At 45.2% G+C, this 23,643-nt stretch overlaps 1 protein-coding gene across 3 annotated transcripts; it reads left to right on the forward strand.

The window, feature by feature from the left end:
* Window positions 1-1,483: 1,483 nt before the first annotated feature.
* LOC142579694 (alpha-tocopherol transfer protein-like) lies at window positions 1,484-19,603 on the forward strand. 3 transcript variants are annotated; one of them, XM_075690165.1, is made up of 7 exons: window positions 1,858-1,968; window positions 4,631-4,760; window positions 10,111-10,362; window positions 13,870-14,063; window positions 15,495-15,605; window positions 18,079-18,258; window positions 19,103-19,603. In XM_075690165.1, the coding sequence occupies exons 1-6, from the start codon at window positions 1,966-1,968 to the stop codon at window positions 18,250-18,252; spliced, it is 864 nt and encodes a 287-aa protein (XP_075546280.1). In that variant the 5' UTR covers window positions 1,858-1,965; the 3' UTR covers window positions 18,253-18,258; window positions 19,103-19,603. The 3 variants fall into 3 exon arrangements, with proteins under 3 accessions (XP_075546279.1, XP_075546280.1, XP_075546281.1); XM_075690166.1 differs by having other exon boundaries at window positions 10,114-10,362; XM_075690164.1 differs by lacking the exon at window positions 4,631-4,760 and having other exon boundaries at window positions 1,484-1,968.
* The last annotated feature ends 4,040 nt before the right edge of the window (window positions 19,604-23,643 follow it).

Consider the following 23,643-nt stretch of genomic DNA (forward strand, 5'->3'; position numbering starts at 1 on the left):
TAGAACGAACCCCCCCCCCTCCCTAACCTCTCCCCAAAGCCTTGCACGCGACGGAAGATGGCGCGCTTCCTCCCCGCTTCCCTCGCTTGCACGGGCAACATTGAGCCGCGATCGCCTGCTCACCCTCGCACGCTTTCACTCGCTGATACAGACTACGGCCCGCAACGACGATCTTATCACCCTTGAAATTTATACGGAACCTCACGGCGACACCGACGGCATAATTGCGCCTGGAATGTCCATATGGTTGCAATCGCAATAAAACTGTTATTCGCGTGAGGTGTTCATACATGTGCCTATCTACGCGCGCTAAATATAGGTGGCTGAGCACGGTGGCCAGCCATGACCCTATGTAAACGCCTTTATTCTGCAGATGCGGCCTCTTGTTTCACTGGACAAAAATTGACACGTAAATATACAATTCTAAAACCCTTTTACTCAAACACATGCTTCCTGTAAAAACCTTATATAGTGTCATGCTTATCGATAAAATCCTCGACAATTGAAGGTGATTGTGCGGGATGGAATAACACAGTTGTTTGACACCATCTTGATCATCAGTTTTATCAACAATTATCACAATTACGTGATGATGATGATAATAATAATAATAATAATAATAATAATTCTTTCGTTGCATATTTTGAAGCATGCGCCGATTCATTTGAACGAAAGTTTGGCGACAATATTGTCGACACTCTTGCTAGTGGGTTAATACAGATCGAGCGCTGATCAATTTCAATTTTGGCATTACATATTGTGCTACATTAGTAATTAGAAAGATGATTACGTACAACTCGGTAATAAAAAGAGGTAATCCTCTTTTTACCAACAGGAGCCATTCGCCATCGAAATACTCTATGATTCAAGCGTTCATGAAATACATACAAATGCATGCTGCAAGCGCTATAACACGAGACTACAGCCCAGCGGCAGCCTTACGGCGTACCATTAGTCATTTGACTTGGAAAAGCTTTTTTTAAAACCACGCTCCTGTTTAACTCATTGCAAGAGCCGGAGGAGAAATAGCTTAATTATTATGGGGTTTTACGTGCCAAAACCGCTTTCTGATATGAGGCACGCCGTAGTGAAGGACTCCGGAAATTACGACCACCTGGAGTTCTTTAACGTGCACCTAAATCTAAGTACACGGGTCTTTTCGCATTTCGCCCCCATCGAAATGCGGCCACCGTGGCCCGGATTCGATCCCGCAACCTGGTGTTCAGCAGCCCAACACCACAGCCGCTGAGCAACCACAGCGGGTGCCGGAGGAGAAAGTGAGCTGGTTCGCGCATCACAGCGCCGACTCACCACCGACCGTCGTATCAGAAACGTTCGGCGCGTGGCGCGAAGGCCGCGTGGGACCTTACGCGGCGCGTAACTGCAGCGGCGCGCAGTGGATAAAAAAAGCAATAAAAACGCATGAAACGGGGTGAGTTGTTTGACCTCGTGTCAGCGCCGGATGTTGGGGTAAAAACAAAAGTTTCTTGCTCTCTCTCCCTCTCTCTGTCTCTCTCTCTCGCATGGCCTTCACCGCCATAGGCAAAGCACTGAGCCTAAAGCTGCTGCGACGCTTTCCACACTCGCCGCCCGCGATAGCGCTCAGCCGATTCCCTCTGTGTGCCGCGCGCTGCTCGCTTGCACTTGAAGCGCAGCGACTCTCCGCCCCTTGCGGCGGCTTTGTACACACGGGGCGGTGCGACAGGGACTCTAGTGAGCTGGCTAAGCTGTTGTCGTCTGCGGCGGGACTTATATACAATTTACGAGACGAGAGGCTTCAGGAGGGCCCGCTATACGATGGACAAAGTTTAATACCGAGTGATCCGACAATTTTATCACGTGGTGTTTACTGGAACGAACAAATCGAGTGCCTCCGTCATGGCAGGAAGTTGTTGGAGTTGAGTTTTCCGTGTGTCCCGGAGCTGCGGTACCCACTTCTGGCTGACAGGTGGGACAAGGTCCAGGATGGTAAGTACCCAGTCGCTTTCCGTTTCTAGTTTCTTAGCGCTGTGCAGTATGCAATCACGTGAGAGGATAAATGTGTCACAGAATTGATAATAAACCTACTCTGGCAACGAAAGACACCGCTAACAATACATTCTGCCTCAGTGTCACACACGGTCATTGTAGATGGTACGTCAAACGGGTCATGCTGTCTACTGCACGGATCCACTTTCACGAAGTATAACTAGAGGACCACCTCATCATGCTTTTGTCTTTTCGATTTCGCTGTTGATAAAGAAAGTGCATGTACAATCGCCGCAAGGAGGTAGCATTTCGATATTTATCCTACGACTACGAAGTGTATACCGTAACTGTGCTCCAAAAGGAAGCTTCGCCGCGATTATCTTCAGCAGCCTGCCTGCGGAGCAGAAGAGGTCCTTATCTGATGTTCTGAACCTATACGGCTTCTGGTATTAGTAACCCCTCCGCGATATTTTATGAGTGTACATTAGAAACATGCATTGTAGTACAATGTAAGTACATTGCAAGTAGCTCATACGAATGGTTTTACTGTATCAATCATTATTTTCGCGTTTCATTTTTTTTCTCTGAACACGCCGTTGCGATAGCTGTATAAAGGTTGAAAGCTAATGCAAACCGAATACGAAGTTTTGTTATCAGGGCTTGTTAAGCCATACTCAGTTTCTTTTTTTTCCTACCATGTTCATTCTTTCGTCGTGCACGCCTGTATTTCCTTATTGTTGCGAAAAAGCAGCATTCGTGCCAGTTCGTAAATTGGGCAGCATGACCCACATCAAAAACTCTTGCCCCGCGCTCACCTCCTCTCCTTTCCCTCAATATTTTGATGTACCGATGTTAGGACAGCTCCCATTCTTACTTTCCTCAGAATATTACTGCTTTCGACATGGGTCGCTACGTTGAAGGGAATATTGTATGCTTACTCCAAGCTGAGGGAGGCGTTGTTGCTGAGCATGGTAAATCAGACCCATTATACTTTGATATTTCGAAAAGGTGTAACGTCGTAGCACGTGACCATATTATTCGTCAGCTCTAGTCTTCAAGTGTCATTTGTAGCCAATGCAGGCTGATTGATGACTACTTCCCCTCGCACGTAAATTATGATGATTTGGAATTTTTATGGCTATAATGTGCCAAAAAGCTAAATTAAGTTCGCCTTGGTGCTAAGTAGACTTTTCCTCATTATTCAACCTCTCTTATTCTGCAAGGTTCCATTTTATGCAGATTATTTGTTTAATATTTTTGTTAACAACCCCGAAGAATGTTTGCGTCATTCTAAACTCTTTTTTTGCACGCTCACAATAACAAACTTTATCGGGAATACGACTAGTGCTTCACTGCGACTTGTTACACGAATATGTGAGTTATGTTCGGAAGTGGTGTGCTTCAGACGCCTCGCAAAATAATTCATCTAAGGCACTCGGTATTCTCTTTAGCAAAAAAAAATTGTAAAAATAAGCTTGTGGACCGCGCAAGGCCGACAGCTGAGGGCTATGGCATCCCGGACAAAAGGAGCCATCCACCTAAGAGTGACATGCAGAAAATCGCCGACTCTACTTTTTTTAAATAAGCTTTATTTCAATATCACTATACAGTATGCTTACACTCTTGAAATCCTTTAAAAAAAATTAAATTGCGCGTGTGACTTGGGAATGCTGATTGACTCTCGATTAACTTTCCAGAGACACCCGGCAACCAATGTTAATTTGTCCTAAAGAAGTTTAGGCTTTATACTGAGAATGACAAATCGTTTCCGAATCTTAACTCTGTTCTTCTGTATACCGTGTTTCATTTTTCTTGGGCTAAGTACTGTAATACGCAATGGGGACTAAGCGAAACACTTGATGTGAAGCGAACACGAGGTTACACATGAGATCTACCGCATAGCTCTTCTAATTCGCTATAGCGGGTCGTTTTTTGTTCTTTTTTTATTTTATTTTTAATATGCAGTCTTCTTATTCGCCTGTGGCACATAACAAATTTGTAGGAGCACCTAGAGAGGAAACTTACAGATTTACATTTTTGTAAATGTATTAATTTCACCTTTGCCAATAAAAATTAACGTGTTCAGCAACGCTTTATTTGTGTAATCTAAACTGGGATTCTGTGGTGCCGCTTTTACCATGACCGTACGCGTGTGTTGCATACGAATAATGTTGAGCGAGACAAGAGCACCACGATCACTTGCTTTTGTGTGCATTATTTCGCAATGTCGTTGCCTATCAAAATATAATATCAGCACCAGCATTGACTGCGCAATAATAGAACTTGTTTAATCCAAGAGTTCTTTATCTGGTGGAATTTAGCTTTTACAAATGCAGCAAATTTTATTCAACGCAGTTCATCAGTTATCTAACGAGAGCATTTCTTAGTTTGGCACGTATTCTAATAGGGCAATCGGGGTGTACTTCCCTTTCGCTAAAGCTTCCCACTAAGGACATATGAACATGGCGGATAGGAACACGAAATGCATAGCAGAGACAGTTCATTGGATAGTAACCTGTATGAATGTGTTGCCATAGCTTAATTGCACCATGCATTTCTTTTGCGTGGAGGACCATCTTTCTTAAGCAGGTAAGGAGTTACGTTTGCCCCGAAAAAGGATAGTTACTGTTTCTTCATTTTCTTTTTCCGTTTTCGATTGCAGTCATCAACACTCAACGGCGGCGACGTCAGTGGCCGAAAGGGAGACCTTGAAACCTTAGCGAGGCTTGAACTCGGAGAAACGCCGGAAGTAAAGAAAAGCTCGCTGACCCAGTTACGCAAGCTTCTTGAAGGTATAGCACGCTTCGCGCATGGGAAGAAAACGAGCTCCAAGTTTATTTTTATTCTTTCACTTACACCACCACGTTTCGAGATGCAGTGCAACGTAATTGCAGCTGACGGCTAGCACGTGCAATGTTGCATGCTCAGATTCATTAACGTATCTAGTATTATATACCAGCCACGAGCGACGGTTCTCAATATACTTGCGTAACAAGACTCGTCAGGCGAACGAAAATTGTTGGATCATTTTGCGAATATATTTTATATGTCAATGAGTTACATGATATAAGGGGGAGGGGGCGCTGGCAAGGCAGGCTCGTGATCCTGTCTACATAACAGGAGCGTTACACTACAGCTGGCTCGAGAAAGCCAATGCTTTCAGCTTCAAGGCAGTCCGGGGAGCCATGACTGTGTCAGGTCGAGCTATGCTGCAGTTCGTTCTAGGTAAAACAATGAGGCCTACCAGTAGAAACGAATGGCTTCCACGTATCGTTTGGAACAAGTAAATCATTTTCTGGAACGCAGTTGAGAACAACGGTTGGACCTTGCGATTGGGATGTCCTGTGCTTCGATTCATGCTGGTTTTCATAGTATCAAATGGTTCCCGGCCCATATGGGAATCAATGTGCACTGTGAAGTTGGTAACGCCAATGAGTTGGCCCATGACTGTGCGCGAGGTCTTACACACCGCGGCGGTTCAGGTGGACTCACGGGCGGCGACTTAGGACTGTACAGGGATTCACTTCTCACCTTCCATGAAATCTTGGCACATTATCAACTCGCTCGACGGGCTTTTCCGCTACCACACCCTAAACTTAATAGACCACAATCGTCGGTATTTCGCATGCTACAAACCGGGTCATTCCCCTCCAGGGGCCGATTCAGTCACTTTGCACCTAATGTAGAACCCCACTGTCCAGACTGTGGGGAGGCGTACTGTTCCTTATCCCTTATGCTCTGGCAATGCCCTACGTTACGCAGCTCATCGCTAACCACTCTAACCGACTGGGAGGCAGCCCTCAAAAGCGGCTACCTCTCAGAGCAACTACGGGCTGTCCAGAGGGCCTGCGACGGGGCGGAGGACCACAATCTTCCTACCCCGACGTGGGTGCGGCCCGCGACGGCTACGGGGACTCCCTGAAAAGGGAGGTACCCTAACGCTGTTCCTCAGGACCATTAGTAAAGTTCTTTTTCTGTCTGTCTGTCTCTTTCCCCTTTTCAGAGCAGCAGGCTGATGTAGTTTTCTCTCATACATACGTCCCTGCTTTTCCCCAGAGGTGCTACCTCTTTATCTCTCTCGACAGATTATCGCGGCGTCACAGGATCGAACAGTTCTTTGCAACTGCGACTTTTTCTACACGTTATTTCAATATTGCTGTGTAGTACACATCAATTTCAACATAAGGTGCTAAAGCTTGTTTTAAAAGGGCTATGAGATGTGATCGAAATACAATAAGTACTTCAGCCGTCGGTTCGCACTTCAGGTCGCTGGGGGTAAGATGCACTAGAATGTCGTATACAATCGCCTTATTTGCAGAATCAGCGAACTCTCTTCTACGCATGTGGTAATCTCTAACGTCCCTACACCGGAGCTCTCAGTCTTACCTCCTTAGTGTCTTCGTTGTAGTTAACAGTATACTTTCTTCATAGAGGGGCAGAAAAATTTAGTCCTATGTTATGGTGTTTATTGCGGCTCGCAGATGATGTCTCAGGCTTGAAGGAAGCTGGTGTCGAAGGTGGGGTTCCGCCAACTATCGCTAGGCTTCGGCGACTGTGCTGAAGCGCATATCTTTCTTTTTTGCTAGAATGGCCCCGGAAGAAAAAGAGCGCTGTCCGCGCGGATCAATGACAGGATACAACAAACGGGTCGCAATGGACTTCCAAACTTTCTTCGTCCACAGTTTGAATGTGGACGACGAAATATTGTGGACGACGAATGACTACGACGACATAATTTGAGTGTCCACGGAAAATGTGACTGGCTCAACGAGATAATTAACCGGAGAAGTTTGTCGCAGAACACTGTACTATTCATGATATATTGTGACAAGATTAGAAGATGAGATGCCGGATGAAGTGCCAGCGTCGAAAAGCCAAACCAGAGCCAGCGGAAATGTCGGACGAAGTACGCTAACTATCCCGACGCTATTTCTGGGGGTGTTGGTCGTTGCTCGAAAAGAACAGCCAAGTTCACGGCATTCTTCGGCGTGTCGAGCAGCCGGAGACGGCGGCATACACTCAGAGCCACAGGGTCGAAATTGAACAATGGCGCCGAATGTATCACACGGTTCGCGGCCGTACAGCAAGAAGTGAGGAGAGAAGACAGTTGCATGTGGTGTCATATCGTAAGCATACGTCATGAAAGGGACCACTAGAACCCAATTGCGTTGGTCAGATGTGACGCACATATCTAAAGAGCATGTCACCGAGAGTGCGGTTGAAGCGCTTTGGGAGACAATTGGTCTGTGGTTGATATGTTGTGGTGTTACGGTGAACAATCCGGCGTGCATTTTGAAGCGGAGTAACTACTTCCCAAACGAGGGCACGGTGTCTCTCGCCCGCAACATTTCCAGGCGCACAGTGACAAAGAATGAGATGTCGGTGGTGGGTCACAAGGCAAGCAGAAGGACTGTGACGAACGTAGCAAAGAATGTTCACAAAAGCGTGCCACGTGACCAGTAAGAAGGATACGTGAAACAAAATGGTCGATTGTGGTTATTACGCAGCTGGGAAGGGTCGACTCGGAACCGAGGCGGAGAAGGCAGTAGGATGCACTGAACGGGTACTGCGGTGTTTTTAGCAGCGAGAAAAGTGGCGGTCGAGCTTGCGTTGTGGTTCCCGAGCAGGCACGTACGCAGGATTTTTTTCCGGGGGGGGGGGGGGGGGGCAACCCAAGGTAAGTTTTCTATGCAAATGAGGGGGAGGTTACTTTACTAGTATAAATGTGAATAATGCCCACCATTTGCCATAGAGACGCTTAAAGCCGCGAAAGAGAATAGAAATAACATGTATCTCGCAGGTACGCCTGTGAGATACACCTTTTCTTTACTTGGCAAACATAGAACCACATCAAATGGACTCGCGCATGAAACATGCGCAGGAAGCACCCTGCCAAGAACAAGTTAACAAGCGAAAGTGCAAAATAAAGATTTCTAGGAGCGTTTCTTGAATTAGCTCTGGAAGAATTATAGAGAAATGTATATTTGCGGAACAATCACAGTTCGTTTGGATCCCTCGTTTACTGCCCTACCAAGTAGCAAAACTGACTCGAGTTGTTATTTGGGAAGTTGCGTAACGATGCGTGGTCACCAGTTCCGTACAACCGCGTAGAGCGCAGGACTCTGCGCTTCTAGACGTACTGCGGCCCCCACGGAAGGTTAGAACCCCCCTCCCCCCCATTAGCACAGCAGGGAAGTGGCTACGCCAGGCGGCTCGATCGATAACTATAGAAGTGTCATTCAAACCACACGGAATTATTATCCACTTGCAGAAGCGTTTTTTCTACTTCGTTTTCAATAAAAGGATGTTGATCCATAAATATATTCACTAACAATCTTCGCTTTTCCTCCCTGTTTGACTGTTGCCTTGGCTTTCCCCCTTAGTAGATCGCTTAATTTCTCATCTCCTTGCGACTTTTGTTTCAAGTTGCCAATTTTGCATGAAAAGTGCTGCACAATAAGAGAAGAACGAGACAGTCACTGCTTATGGGTTGAACGGTTATTGCAGGGTCTGATGATGCACGCTGTTTCGCAATATTTTATTTTCCACCTTATCTAACCCACATCACGAATATATGGTTCCGAGGATCTGCCAGCGTCGCGGCGAGCCGTCACTCGAGGAAATAATGAAGCAAAAGGAAAAGTTAAACGCAACTGGCGTTTTCTCCGGCCACAACTCATTCCACGAGCATACAGACCAGCCGACTATGAACCGAATCCTTTTCCTGGCCTCTGGATCAGCCTAAACAAAGGTTGAACTAACGAAGCAACAGAGATGCGCGGGATTATTGAATACATGGTGACATAAAAATTGTGTTGGGCGTTATAGATTAAACAAAATATAATAATTAAAACTAATAACTACGCCCTGCCTGCTGCAATAGATGGTGACCCATAATTCATGTTGAGTTCATCGCGAGGGCACGGAATCGATGAGAAAACTGGCCTCCACACCCCAGGAGATACCTATAATTACCGCCATCCAAAAGGAGTGAAAAAATTGACAACCATTCCACTCTGTGAAGATGGAATTGTAGCGAAAGCTGACGACCGTCAAAGCTCTCAAACGAAAAGCAGTGTTTGACCTCCGCTGCGGGTCGGCCTGAAGATAGTGCAACGCCGGGCCGGCCCGCGGCAAAGTTGAAGCAGGCGTTAAGCGCTCCCCATACGTGGGCCGATCCCGAAGATAGTGCAACACCTGGCCGACCCCCGGCGGAGGTGAAGCAGGCATTAAGAACTCCCCATACGTAGGCCGATCCCCAAGATATTGCAATACCGGGCCCACCCGCGGCTGAGATGAAGCAGGCATTAAGAACTCCCCATACGTAGGCCGATACCGAAAATATTGCAATACCGGGCCCACCCGCGGCGGAGATAAAGCAGGCATTAAGAACTCCCCATATGTAGGCCGATCCCGAAAATTCCGAAGCGCGCGTTATAGGTTCCCTATATAGTCCACAGGAGTATGTGCCATTGATCTTGGACCCTTTTTGCACTATCACCAGGATCGGCCCACGTGATGAATTTTTCTGTCAATGGAGGCCGAAAAATACTACGGAAGTTAGTCATACACTGCTTTCGCTGTAAAAGGCAGCAAAATGTTGACCGCCGAGTAGATTGATTTGTCAACGCTTTAGGAATGTGTGGGGGAGGAGTGGTGCCTTGGGCGGATAGCGGTAGCGGGGGGGGGGGGGGGAGGGGGAGGTATGTCGCTTAATTTCGGGGGGGCGCCCCCCCCCCCTGGGTACGTGCCTGTTCCCGAGCACGTGGAAGGGGCTCTGAAGCTTGCTTCTCACTATGTGTATGAAGACGCCGTCCGCTCCTGTGCGCACGGCATCAAAGAAACCAGTTCCATCCTCAGTTCCGCTAGCTGCAACGCGTAGGTTGCAGTGTGTGCTGTACATTATTCAGTACAAACATCTAATTAGTGAGCTTCTGTTCATTATTGCATTCTGCTTGCCGAAGTAATGTCTGCCTCACAGAGTAATTAAAGAAGAGCCCCTTATAGATTTACAAACGGCATATGTGTGGCATTCTTCCCGTTTTTCCTGGAGCCTGTGCGTCTTCATAAGTCAATCAAGCAATATTCATAATCTGCTTCCTGTGCTTGATAATAGAGGAGTGTGTACTGCGTCTATTTCAGAAGACGACGAGCTTCGAGTTCCCCCAGAGGACAATTTCCTCCTCATGTTTCTGCGCACTCGGAAGTACAAAGTGCAGAACGCTGTGGAAACAATCCGGAGGTACTTCAGCGCACGCAAGAACATGTCCGAATATTTTGAGGAGCTCACGACATCCAGCTCCTTGTACCGGGCAGTCTTCCGGGACCACAAGCTCATAATGTATGCGAATGAAAGAGACCCGCAGGGGAGAGTGACGTCCGTTACTAAATACGGTAAGTGTTCAATGATCTTCTAATTCGTTCTCTTTTCTGTAATCGGTCATATATAAGCGACGACAACAACAACAACAATAATGACTCAATCAATGAATCAATCAATCAATCAGTCAGTCAAAGGTGTTTATTAAAGTGCCCAGGAACAGCCTCGAGGGTCTTGGTGCTGGCCCGTTCAGCAAAACAATGCAAAGGAAGAACAGTACAAACTCACACACTCACATACACACGCGCGCACACATAAAAAAAAATAATAATTTCGCGAGTACAGATCTTACCAGAGCATAAAATGTGTTCACGAAGAGAATACAAAGCAATAGTGGAGAAATTGGAAAAAATATTACAGTATGACGGAACACACAACAGAAATGAAAGTTTTTGTTCAGTTATTGAAATCTCTCTGCAACTCCTTTCAGGAAAATATTAAAATTAGGCATGAAGCTATCCAGGAACTCTGATTGGGCGTTATATGTCGCCTGCACTCTAGATAGAGGGTCACAAAAATCTTAAAGCAGAAAGGCGCTGTTTCCTTGTGCTTTTCTGCGGAATGTAAAAGCGAACATTAGAAAGCAAGTGCGAGCAGCAGATTTTCCCATGTATTAATTTGTGAATAAAAAGAACATCCGACTATTTACGTCTACAGGTGAGGGTAGGTAACGTGAGTGTCTGTGTTAGTTCTGTGGAGATGGAAACTTTTGACAAAATCGATGTTTAAATATAGATGTGAACTTCTTTGTACCTTTTCGAGACGGTCACAATTTGACCTACAAGTGCCGCCCCAAACCACGGACGCGTACTCGAGAACTGGAAAGCGTACGCTCTTATATGAAGTGACCAATTCCCCAGCTTGTTTGAAGTCTAATAATAATAATACTAAAAGAATAAAAGTAGTAGTAGTTGTAGTAGCAGTAGTAGTAGTAGTAGTAGTAGTAGTAGTAGTAGTATTGCTGGAAAACACAATACATTCATCAGGCCTGCCCAAGCCACAGTGGACTTGACTGGCAGAGCCTGACAGGCAGCATACAAACTTGTTAGAAGAAAAGTAGAATTAGTGAACTATACAAAAAAGCAAATGTGGATAAGTCCGCATATATGCAGCGATACGACATAGTATACACATTTACATACTTGTACATTTATATATATGTACATGTATAGTAGATGTTCATATATCTACTATACATGTCTTGCAAAGTACATTTGTTACTTTGCAAGATATATAAAAGTAACATGTACTTTGTACATGTTACCGTTCATGGTACAATAAAATAAAATACATCATTATTATAGACCACGCACTAAGTGTAAAAACAGAAAATGCGCCATATATGAGACACGAAAAAAAACGGGAGAAAAGAAAGCAACCAAAGATAAATAAATAACAGAAACAACATCGGCAGGAACAAACTTTGTGATCACATTGTTTTACCGAGACCGCTCTGTAGGCGTAGTAGAAAGGAAATAAGTATCGCGTAATTCTCTATGCGCTGTAGCTGCTCAAATCCGCATGTTTTAGTGCTCTCTTGAGCTTGTTTTTTTTTTTTTTTTTGTGGACAGCAGCACATTGCAGTGTAAATGATTGAACAACGCGGAAACATTGTATTCGTGCATTCTTTACGGTATTTCGTTGCACATCGCGGTATTTGATAGAGCCATTTTAGTCTGGTGGCAGCGCGGAGCCTCTACATGAGGCACTTTAAAACGATTCTCCCAGAAATGTGTCAGGGCTGTTGTATGCAGTAAAGCAGCACAAAGTCCGGCTTTGACAATGCTTTAAAAATATCGGTGTTGCCTTCGAGACGCAAGTCATAACTTATAACCTTTAGAAGGGCGCGCATTAGTGGTAACGCATAGTTTCCCACGCGGGTGTTATTGCATTAAAGTCTGAAAAAATGGACAAATAATTATTGCACGTATCCGTTGAATAGCTGCTCTGAAAGTAAGCACCTAAGATTTCTGTAGGTGCAGTGTTCCCGTAACCTTAACTACTTTGCTCGTGCACCCGTGAGGACATTACCCAGACGCGGCCCCTTCAATTTTATGACGGTGATTGTCGCTGTCGATGGACGACGCTGCATGCAATTATGCTATTGTTCGTTGGTGCTTCTAACGTAGTGATGGTCCGAAGAGGCATCTTTAAAACAAGCTATAGTAGTAGTGCCATACAGTGGTATCTGATGCAACTGCATCTGCCTGCTGCGATGCATAGATCCACTCCATAAATATAGTTGCCAGGAAGGCGGCTGCCTATTTAGCTCAGATTTCAGAATCAGATTTTACCTTCTATCTCAGAATCAGCGTGACTTCTGGCGTTCATCTATACTTGACTCGTTCACTAACACTCACTTCACAGCCGTGTGTGTATGTGCGCGCGCGTGCGTGCGTGTGCGACGAAACCTTGCGCATGTTTCCTTCCAGTGAGTTTCGTTTCTTGTGCACAAATTCAAGACGCGTGTATTGTGCATAACACGTCTCGTGCCCAGTTTTGCTGCCAAAAAATAAGTGCCGGCCTTCGAAATGACGCCCGAACAATTCTCTGTGCACACGTGTTCTTGCACCAAGTGGACAGTATAAATGGATACAAGGACGAGCGGAAACAGTTACTGCTATGAGCAGTTCGGAAATGCCGGAAACATTAGCCACAGATGAAGCGATCGTTAATTTCGCAGTTATTTTAATGTGGATAAGCACGAAAGAGAGAAAGACAGCATTAATGAGAGATCGAAATCCAAGCCCTCTTATACATTGCTTTTTTTTTTCAGCGAGAACGCGAGAACGCTTAGACAAACTATATTATAACTAATTATAACTAACTATAAAACTAACTAATCATATAGTTACAGTGAAGTTGACAGTGCGACTAGAGGAGAAAAAAGGAAGACAGAAGGCGGGAACGTTAACCAGAAAAGAGTCAGGTTGGCTACCCTACGTTGGGAGAGCAGAACAGGGGAACAGGGGAATAGTCAGATGAGGAAGAGAGAGAAGAATGAAAGATGCAGTGAAAGCATGCACGCACGTGGACAGGCAGTCAAAAACTTTCCCATTGAAGCGCTCAAAAACGTTACACCCATGTTTTGCAGGTGCCCTGGGAAAACGAACCTATCGAAAAAAACCATATACCCATATCCTCCATGTTTAATAATTAAATATCAAACATGTGGGATCCTGTATAAAAACGAATATGTTGGCATGCGTATTGGGGATTATTGAATATAAAGGATATGGAGCCTAAAGATCTTCTTTAAATAGATTTGAATTATTCGTCGAGTTCTGTGAGTTAAGTCTTTCCTGAAGAAAGCATACTTGATTACGATACAGCGTTCTTGTTCGCGAAAAAGACGCCTCTGAGTGCCGTAAACTCTTCCCGCGAGGGTGTCAACGCCTTTCTTATGGAAAACTCGCTTGCTTTAACCGCGCAGTGACAGAATTATCAGTACATCCTATTGCTTAACAGTGGGGGTGTGTATACGTGCATAAATGAGGCGCTTATCTGTTAATTGTTTGCAGGTGCTTGGAGCTCGGGCATTTGTTCCATTGCGGAGCTACTTCGGTGCGGTCTGTGGGCCATGGAATGCCACCTTCTCGAAGAAGAGACACAGATACGAGGATTCGTGGGCATGGTAGATCTCAAAGGCTTCGGCGCTAAACACCTGATGCAACTAACGCCGTGGTTCGTCGGAAGGCTTATTTCAATAGCGCAGGCAAGTGTAGCTGCTACTTTATGTTGTGGTGACAATAACCTTTCTGCATTTTGCTTTGCAAATAAAAGTGTTTTTTTTTTTCTTCTGACGAGGTACAGTTCGTTGGCGTTCGTAGCGCGATTGTCCGCAGGTGTCTCTTTTTTTTACAGCGAAGCTGTTACCTTCTGATTGGTCGGGATTTTTCCTGTCTGCGTGAGCGGTGCTCCCACAAAAATGCGACAGTGCAAACACAGACAGTGCAAAGAAGCGGGAAGCGTAGTGTGCTGCTTCTCCGAGAGACATCACATGACGTTGTCACTTGACGAAAATGTCATTTCGTGACGTCATGTTTGACGTGATGACGTCATCATATTACATCATCAAGTGATATCGTCACGTTACGCTGCCGTTATTCTCGTATATTCGAATAACAATTCGAAGCTATCTTGTCAGCAGTTTGCGCGTAAGTCGTACTTTACGAATTTTCCGACGCAATTCACCTTGAGAAATTCAGTCAGTTCATTAACGCACGTGCCCTTGGCGGAGGTCCTAGGAGAATGGGGATGTATGCTGCACTTCCGTACACTTGCGTGCGCTTGACGTATACGTGTGCACGCAATGCATCTGTCTCTAATGCACGGTCGCTCTGCCCGATGCATCTGTCGGACAGCGTGTGCTGCGACCGTAATCAACATTATGGCCAACACTGTCCAAAAACCATACCTCCACCGAGCGGCCTCGGCCAGTCAGACGCACCTCAAAAGGATGCTGTAAAAGAGCTTTGTCGTTGGATTTTCGCGTAACAAAAGTGTGTTTTCTAGTATATTCGCATTACAATCCGAAGCTATCCTGCTATCAAGCATTATTCGTCGAGAAGGGATGCGGGTATAACAATGCTAAACGCCAATCGTAACAGTACTCACCAAAATATTTTGGAAAGCGGAAACCGCAGGAAGGTTTAAGTATTCCGCCTAACTTTTTCGGATAACTCGGCAGTTACAGCAACATGGAGTGTAGATCAGACAAAAATTGTAGCACGCTCAGGTTTTCATCAGCGCTGTGAGGCCACGGATTGGGTCACAGGGCTACCCCGGAACGAATGTCCGCACACCAGTTGCTGACCAGAAAGAAACCGCCGATTTTACCAAGAAGTGTGCTTGTTATCGCATTAACTTACTACTGGTCATAAAATGTTACATACTACAGACTACTACTGCATACTATAATATAATATACATACTACAGTATGGTATATACTGTATGGTAGTACTGTAGTATCTATAGATACTACAGTGTTGCTGTAAACTTAATACCGAGCACACCACATGCAAGCAGGATATAGTTTCTTAATTAACGTAGCTTTTCTTTCGTCGTATTGACGATCGCGTGGACACTTAATTCTGGTGGCAGTTAGGCTGCTGATAATTCACACTAGTCAACTCTCTTTTCCAGGACTCCCTGCCGGTACGGCTGAAAGGCATCTACTTCGTGAACACGCCAGCTGTGTTTCAAGTCGTCTATACCATTGCGAAGCCATTCCTATCAGCAAAACTGAAAAGCAGGGTAATGTGGAAATATGGTTGACTTGCATATTACATACCAGCACGCGATACCTTGGACACCCATGCTTTAGCTTACATATTATTAAGTAGACGTGTCCTAAACAGGGGCCCCACGTAGTTTAATCCCAAACGCTAATCCCCTCGCGCAAAATACAGAAAAATTACTGAGGGCTACTACGCAAAAGAAAAATGGGACATTCGAGGTTGCTGTTGATATGAAACACGTAGAATGGGGGCCGCTAGCTAACGCAAGACAGGGGTCATCGTTAAGAGAGGCGTTACCAACACAATAACCCGAGTGCGGAGCAATGGGAGAGTCGGCTTACCAGCTGCGAGCTCACGGCCCAAAGGGCCTTAGTGCAGCACGCTAGTCAGGTAGCTAGGCTCAGTGGAGCCCTGGAATAGGGGCCCACCCTTGCTGGAAGAGGCTCTAAGTCGCCGGCGCCCAAGACGACCGAGACCTCGAGACGCTAAATCCTTGAAGGAACCAAAATAAAGTTTCTCTCTCTCTCTCTGTCGACCTGCAGTAGCTACAGGATTTAGGCAGACGATGTTGCTGATAAACCTACGGTTCTGCAATACGTGCAGCTGCTGTTGCGGCGACGGATGCACGACCGCTTACAAATGCTGTAACAAAATGCATAAACAAGTGGGTGTGTACCCCCCCCCCCTACTCCCGCCCCCCGCTTCTTTACGCGTTTCCCTAGCTTTCTCGGCACTTGCAATCGCATTTTCTTTAATACGGATTTTTTTTTTTTTCAGCCACTGCTCTCAATTTTTTTTTTTTTTTTGAGAGGTCATCGAAAGCTGCTGTCCAGCCCATGATATGCCCCCGCGGCATCTGTTTATTTCGCGCTGTTGTTCTTCATGAAGAACCTTTTTACAGATCTCCATAAAAATATTTTAGTTTTTTTAATTATATATTCTTCCGTTTTGAACATTAATTCTGCCAGGCATTAGAATTCATGAAGCACTAGCCCCCTTCCATATACCACGCGTTTTATTTTAGAGTTGCCAGATTTTTTTTTATTGATCGCCTGCGAAATGTAACACAGCTCCGCTCATTTTGGATTACTGGAATGGGCGGGCACAGCATACATAAGGAATCAAAATTCTTGATTGACTAATTGCCAAAATTCAAAAGTTGTGAACTAAACGTTATTAGCTTTATGGCGGATGCAAGTTACGAATTGACCGACGCCAGGGTTCTCAAGGAACATTAATTGAGAATAAATTCTGAAGTCAGCCTCAATGTTCAAGAAAGTGCCGTAATACTTGCGACAAAATTACACTGTTATTTCACTTGAACAAGAAGCCTGTTTATGCGCTTAGACACAAAAAATAACTGCAACGCCAGTATACCCCGTCGTACATTTATCGAACACGTGCCTCGAAACTCGTGTAATCCTCAGAATGCCATCCGAGCTTCCCGGACACCACTCATAATTTGGCATGTGGGCTACACAGATCCCGCAAAGTGAGAAAGGTTTAATGAAAGAGGAAATTCTCGTCCACCTGACTTAGCGCGAAGCTACAAAGGAAGTTCATAGGGGTTACGTCCTTTGTAGCTTAATCGGGTTTACGTCTATTTTTCGCTTTAAATTCATAAAATGTAACTCGTGCCGTACAGTGACTACTTTGAATGTTAATTAGCGAGATTTCTGTAATTATACCCACCTGCATTTCTATCTCTCGTGCAGATAATGTCCGAACCATAGAGGAAAACCTGCTGAAGCAATATAATTCTGCTGCCTTTCACGCACGATATCCAAAAATTATGCTGTCTACAAAAAAGCGGCTTATATATTAATGTATGCAATTGCTCGCACAATTTAGATCCATGGCATGTTCAAGTAATTAGGTCATCCGTGTTCCGGCCGGGAGGATTTAGATTCGAGTCTTGTAGCTACCACGATGATTTGGTTTGTTCGTCTTCAACGTTGGTTGCGCGAATGACACTAGTGCCCTCACGTTGCAAGTATACCTACAGCTCGAACAGAGGGACAACAGAGCAAGAATCAAGACAAAGAATGACTTGCATTTCCACACCAACTCGGCCAAAGAAAGGGGTTAGATGCGGTCACGTAAAATTACCAGTGCCAAAAAAAATATACGGCAACATGCGCCTCAGCACAGCCCTTCGCTGTAGAAGAAATGGTACCTGCGACGACTATCACCAGTGCTATCAGCGCAGTTGCGCTACGAACGTTGAAACACATTACATGTTTGTACCCCAAAATTAACAGCTGTCCGCCATACACAGTCATGTTGGAATTAGCTCACTCGATACCTATACATCTTGAAAACATTCATGTGCGAAAACTGCAGAGTTCTACGCATTAATAAGTTGAACTCCATCCACCACTGAATCAGATTATGTAAAACTTGTCAGAGCTTTCAAGAAATGTCACGTCATTAAGAAGCAAAAATTACACTTTTTTTAATGATCTTTGCTATTTGGCTCTCTATTTCAGCTGCACTTCATTGGGAGGGACTTGTCGGAACTCTCTGGAGTCGTCCCTTCTGAATTATTGCCGGAGGATTTCGGCGGGACAACGAACGACTTCGACTGGGACAGACAAGAGAGCTTCTTCAATAAGAAAGCGAGCTACTTTGACATGATACGTCAGTTTGGTTACCAAACTTAGCGTACGGTGAGTTAGAAGAAGTCTGATGAAATTACTCTGTCACGATTTGAAGCGCGTTCACTTCACCACACGAACGGGCTGTCGACAAGAGGCCGACGGCATCAGCTTTTTCTGTTGTCATTTTGACTAGAGCAGAGATTTCGCCACAGCTTTCAGAACCCGCGAGCAGTCTCGAAATGTTGATGATAAGTAAAAAAAAAAGTCAGTACACTACAGCGATTCCTAAAGTTATGGACTCATTTACTGTGACAGCAGCAGGAGTCCTTAGTGTACGCTGAATTTTAACACCATTTTAACACCATTTGTTCAAAATGCGCGAAGCGCCGTCTTCATCTGCTACGGTGTTTCCTGTCGTCGCCTCCTAAATACGTGGGCCTCCATACACACGGGCCGCCACTGTGACAATGCGCGTGGCACACAAAACCCCCCACAAATTGCCTATCATGAATGATGTGAGATAGCCTATAGTGGTTAGCCCAACCGACTCCCGTTGTGTTTGCGCGTGATTTCTACATATTCCCCGTGGCCGTAAACTAGGGCTAAGCTTATCGCCGTATGGTAAAGGTAAACCTGAGGACAATGATGGGGCCTGAGAGCGGTGATTCGATAAATAGGATGACGTAGCTAATTGGACAGATTGGTGGACAGAGTAAACCCAGTTTCTAGCTCTTCACTGCTGCCAAAGTGAAAGTGTGTTCTTATTTTTGTCGCCAAACCAGTGGAAAATTCACTTGAATGGCAATATTGGCTGCTTACTCCGGGTAGTGTGTCGTTGATTTTACCCCGCGACTCCGAAGATTCGCGGGCTGACAATACTTATTTGTTTCTTTGCTCATTTGCGTATTTACAGGATTCTGCAAGCTAAATTGTCTATCTACTGCTGGAGTCGATCACAGCGGTTTACAACCCTAGGGCCTGCCGACGCTTGCCATGTACTAGACCACAGGACGAGACCGTCCTGGCCTCGCGTTCATCGGCTGCCATCCGCCCGAAATGAAGCCAGTGCGATGACGACACCCTGAAGTTATAATGCTTTCAGTAAGAAGACTACAAATACGAGTGACAGATGTGTGACGCCGCGTCTCACAGGTGGTCGTTGGATTTCCAGGAAGGGCCACCGGCGTTACTAAGGCCCAGTGCAGTGGCTGCATGCATGACCGCATCCGAATTCAAGCTGCCGGCTTCATCTCCTCGGAGCACACGACACTGCCATTTACCGCTGGGAAACCCAGCTATACAGATACCGTATTCTGATCCTAGTCAGTGTGCAAAGCTGATCTCTTTGGTTTCCTGCTCACGTGATCGACCCAGAATTATTTGTATATAACTAAATTCCGTTTGTTTGTTTCGATGTGTGATTGATTGATTGATTGATTGATTGATTGATTGATTGATTGATTGATTGATTGATTGGTTGGTTGATTGATTGATTGATCATTTTCGAGCAGCAGTAAAGGAATAGGTCTTTTTGTCCTTAATTTTCTTCTCAGTTGGCTATATAACCCGCCGTGGTTGCTCAGTGGCTATGGTGTTGGGCTGCTGAGCACGAGGTCGCGGGATCGAATCCCGGCCACGGCGGCCGCATTCCGATGGGGGCGAAATTCGAAAACACCCGTGTACTTAGATTTAGGTGCACGTTAAAGAACCCCAGGTGGTCGAAATTTCCGGAGTCCCCCACTACGGCGTGCCTCATAATCAGAAAGTGGTTTTAGCACGTTAAACCCCATAATTTAAAAAAAATTTAAAGTTGGCTATATACATGTATAAACTTCGCAATGACAGCTCAAGAGGTTTGTGACATTGCAAGACACATGCCATACACTAGCGAACAATATTATATAAAATATTTATCGTCCATCGAAACAGAAGGGTGGAAGGAGATCTAAAAAAAAAGGTAGGTAGGAGACTCATCATTTAAGTTCACACACCCCCATGCGTTCACTCAACCATGTTTTCAATCAAGAAAGAAATAAGCATGGAGAGGATACGTAATGAGGAGGGAAGATAACCGATTGTCATTAAGGGTTACGGACTGGATTCCGAGGGAAGGTAAGCGTAGCAGGGGACGGCAGAAAGTTAGGTGGGCGGATGAGATTAGGAAGTTTGCAGGGACAACATGGCCACAATTAGTACATGACCGGGGTAGTTGGAGAAGTATGGGAGAGGCCTTTGCCCTGCAGTGGGCGTAACCAAGATGATGATGATGATGATGATGATGATGATGATGATGGTATGCTGGTAGGGACAGTGAACAAGAGAGTACCTAACAGCACTTGCACTTTCCTCGTGCTTGATGCAAACATTTAGAAAAACATGCAGACCCAGCGCATATGTTGGAATCTATGAGAAGCAATCATTTAATAAAGCTGTTAAGTTGACCCTGAGACGATGCTGTCGATTTTGCACAATCTTACTGATTCCTTAGGGCTGGTGCTACTGGTCATTAAGTGTCACATTTAGGCGCTCCGCGTAAGGCGTGTAATTTATTATAAGGCTTTATAAACTCGCATTGCGACCAATCGCACGGGTGCCACTGCCCTTAGTTTTCAGCCGCCCCATCCCCTATACTAGGTAGCGGGAATGGTGACATCAGTCGGGCGAGCTATCCGCTTATGGCGAATTCGGCAAATTGCACCGGAGCGCACCGGTGTGCCCCGAGACGACGATGATTGGATGAAAAGGCGCAGTGGGCGTCTCCGTGCGCACCGGTGCGATTTGTCGAATTCACCGTAAGCTGCCAACGTTGCGTCATCGGTAATATTTCCAACTTTAGCCAAGTTTATGGTGAACAAGAAAATGTTGCTCGCAATGATTGCAATATTTGTTAATTTGTTTCTCTGAAAAGAAGTAACATAAGGAGTATACACACCGACAATTTATCACTACACTAAAGCAGGTCCGGCAGACAGCAAGTGTCGTCTGCTAGTGTTGCAGCGTGCTCCGTGTTGACACGAGCCGCTTAGTCAGCTTTGGTCTCGAGGTTTCCTTTCGCGAGCACCACGAATCGCCCTTGTCGCGTTATGGACTCCAAATCTAGCGATCGGAGACATGCCAAGCTGCGAAATCGTGTGCCTCTGCAACGAAACAGGCGGGCGGGGTAGCTGCAACGAATTATGGGCGCCGATATCCGATCAACGCCAGCACTTACGCGTTTGCAGCCGTCACTTCCCGCCGGAGGACCACCGCAGTACCTTGTATCGAATAGAGAAGGTCAGTTTCCGTATTTACGCTAACTGTTGATTGTTTTCGTCGGCAGGGGAACCCGGCGAATCTAGTGGTGGTGGATCGTTGCTTCCGTCATCAACGTGGAGCTCAGGGCTGCGAGAAGGTGTATCGCGGTGTATGGGTCTGAAGCCATCTGTTCGCTCAACCGCCACAACTAGGCACAACTGCTCTTCAAGCTCCGAGTTCATTATGCGAACGGCGGTCGAAACAGAACGCTTGCAAATCACGTTGCTTGGACAGTTCTCACGGGGGATCGGTGTTGGGCTGCTGAGCACGAGGTCGCGGGATCGAATCCCGGCCATGGCGGCCGCATTTCGATGGGGGCGAAATGCGAAAACACCCGTGTGCTTAGATTTAGGTGCACGTTAAAGAACCCCAGGTAGTCAAAATTTCCGGAGTCCTCCACTACGGCGTGCCTCATAATCAGAAAGTGGTTTTGGCACGTAAAACCCCAAATATTATTATTATTATTCTCACGGGGGATCGACGGCCAGGCGGCTAGCGAAGAAGCTGGAGAGGCTTCGGGCGCTGGCTCCAAGAAACCGGAAGTAGACGACGCGACGTCACATCATGACGCAGAGCCAGTGAAGGCAAAACTTAGCCCCGATCGCCCGGCGAACGTGTTGAGGAGGAAAAGCGTGGCGACATAGGAGGGCAACTTGTAATCGCCCTTAGCTCTCTTCATATGAGACACTCCAATTAAATTGTGGTGGAATGTGGTAGTGTAGCTGTACCCTACGCGCCAACAGAATTTCTAGACACAGTTTCAGGGACCATTTAATTAACTGAACGAATTCAATTTAATTTTATTGATAAGTAAGTTAGTACAGAAATAGTTGTATGCAGGGAGGGGTCCCAAAGTGAAAATTGCATTAATTGTCAATCAATAAATAAAGCGAATGTAAAAATGTACAGGGGAAATAATTAAATAGCAAATGGAAACGAAATAAGTGCACTGATGTCATACATAATAATCTATTATAACAAGTTAAAAAATAGAAGAAAGGATTGCAACAAATACAAAAGGAAACCTATACAATATACCAAAAAATGTATAACATGTCATCATGATAAGGAGTTTAAAGAAGTAGACGCAGTCTCTCATAGACAATATACAGTTAATTAGTACAGTCATTTCTTTTTAATTCTCCATAGGTAGTCTTTTAATTTAGATTTAAAGATAGAAAGGGAGCTACATTGTTTTAAATCGGTAGGCAGGATGTTCCATTGTGACATAACAGAAAAAAGAATAGTTTGTTTTCCATAGTAGTCTGAACCTTAGGCTAAAGTAGATTGCCTTTAACAAAAAAGCGAGCGTGGTTTGCTTTAACCTATATGCATGATGGAATTGTAGCGTGGTAGAGATAGCGATGATAAACTTTGAAAAATAATAGACCAACTCTACATTAATAAAAAATTCAGATAGAGATAAGGGTAGTACGTCATTGTTAATAAAGAACGGGAGATAGTGCGACTGACGAGGTGCAAAAAAAATTATGCAAATAGCTTGTTTTTGAAGGGTTGAGAGACGTGATTCGTGGATATTATAGATGCTGCCCCAGGCTTCAATACAATAATTAACATGACTTGAACAAATGCACAATGTAAAGTGACAAGTGACAATGCCGCACGACTAACGGCAATGCGTACAATTTTGTTCACGTTCGGCCGGTGCAACATCTTACCTCATGCAGTGTTTACGTTTACCACAAAAAAAGCCGCAACTTTAATCTCACGCAATTTTTATGTTTATGCACCACATAGCTCGCAAGCTATGCCAAAATGAAAACACTTGATCTGGCGGATGTACAGTTTGAGACGTCCACGCAGCGATGTGACGAGGACGAAGCCAGGGTATGACGCTATCCGAGGGAAGCATGGCGATAACAGCTGTATTAACAGACAGGTACGATGAATAGCTACATTTCAGGATTCTTCACATTTAGTACCACAGTGCTACTTTGCCCGTTCATGTCTTTCAGACGGCGAAGATAGTCCAAGTGCAGGCACACACACCGTAGCACATACAGAATGGCTAAATCAATACAAATCAAGTCGATCAAAGAAATTGTCTAATATTAGGGGGTATATTTCCGTTCAGGGTTCGGTATACTTCAGCGTTAGCTATGGTAGCTATAGATATAGCTAAATACATGTTCAGGGTTA

This window comes from Dermacentor variabilis, chromosome 4, assembly GCF_050947875.1.
Source record: "Dermacentor variabilis isolate Ectoservices chromosome 4, ASM5094787v1, whole genome shotgun sequence".
Classification (NCBI taxonomy): domain Eukaryota; kingdom Metazoa; phylum Arthropoda; class Arachnida; order Ixodida; family Ixodidae; genus Dermacentor; species Dermacentor variabilis.

Excerpts from the sequence above, each read along its gene's own strand:
- LOC142579694 (XM_075690164.1), top strand. The coding sequence starts at position 1,524 with ATGGCCTTCACCGCCATAGGCAAAGCACTGAGCCTAAAGCTGCTGCGA. Across the intron at positions 1,969-10,110 it reads GTGGGACAAGGTCCAGGATG|AAGACGACGAGCTTCGAGTT; the intron begins GTAAGTACCCAG and ends CGTCTATTTCAG. Across the intron at positions 10,363-13,869 it reads GACGTCCGTTACTAAATACG|GTGCTTGGAGCTCGGGCATT; the intron begins GTAAGTGTTCAA and ends AATTGTTTGCAG.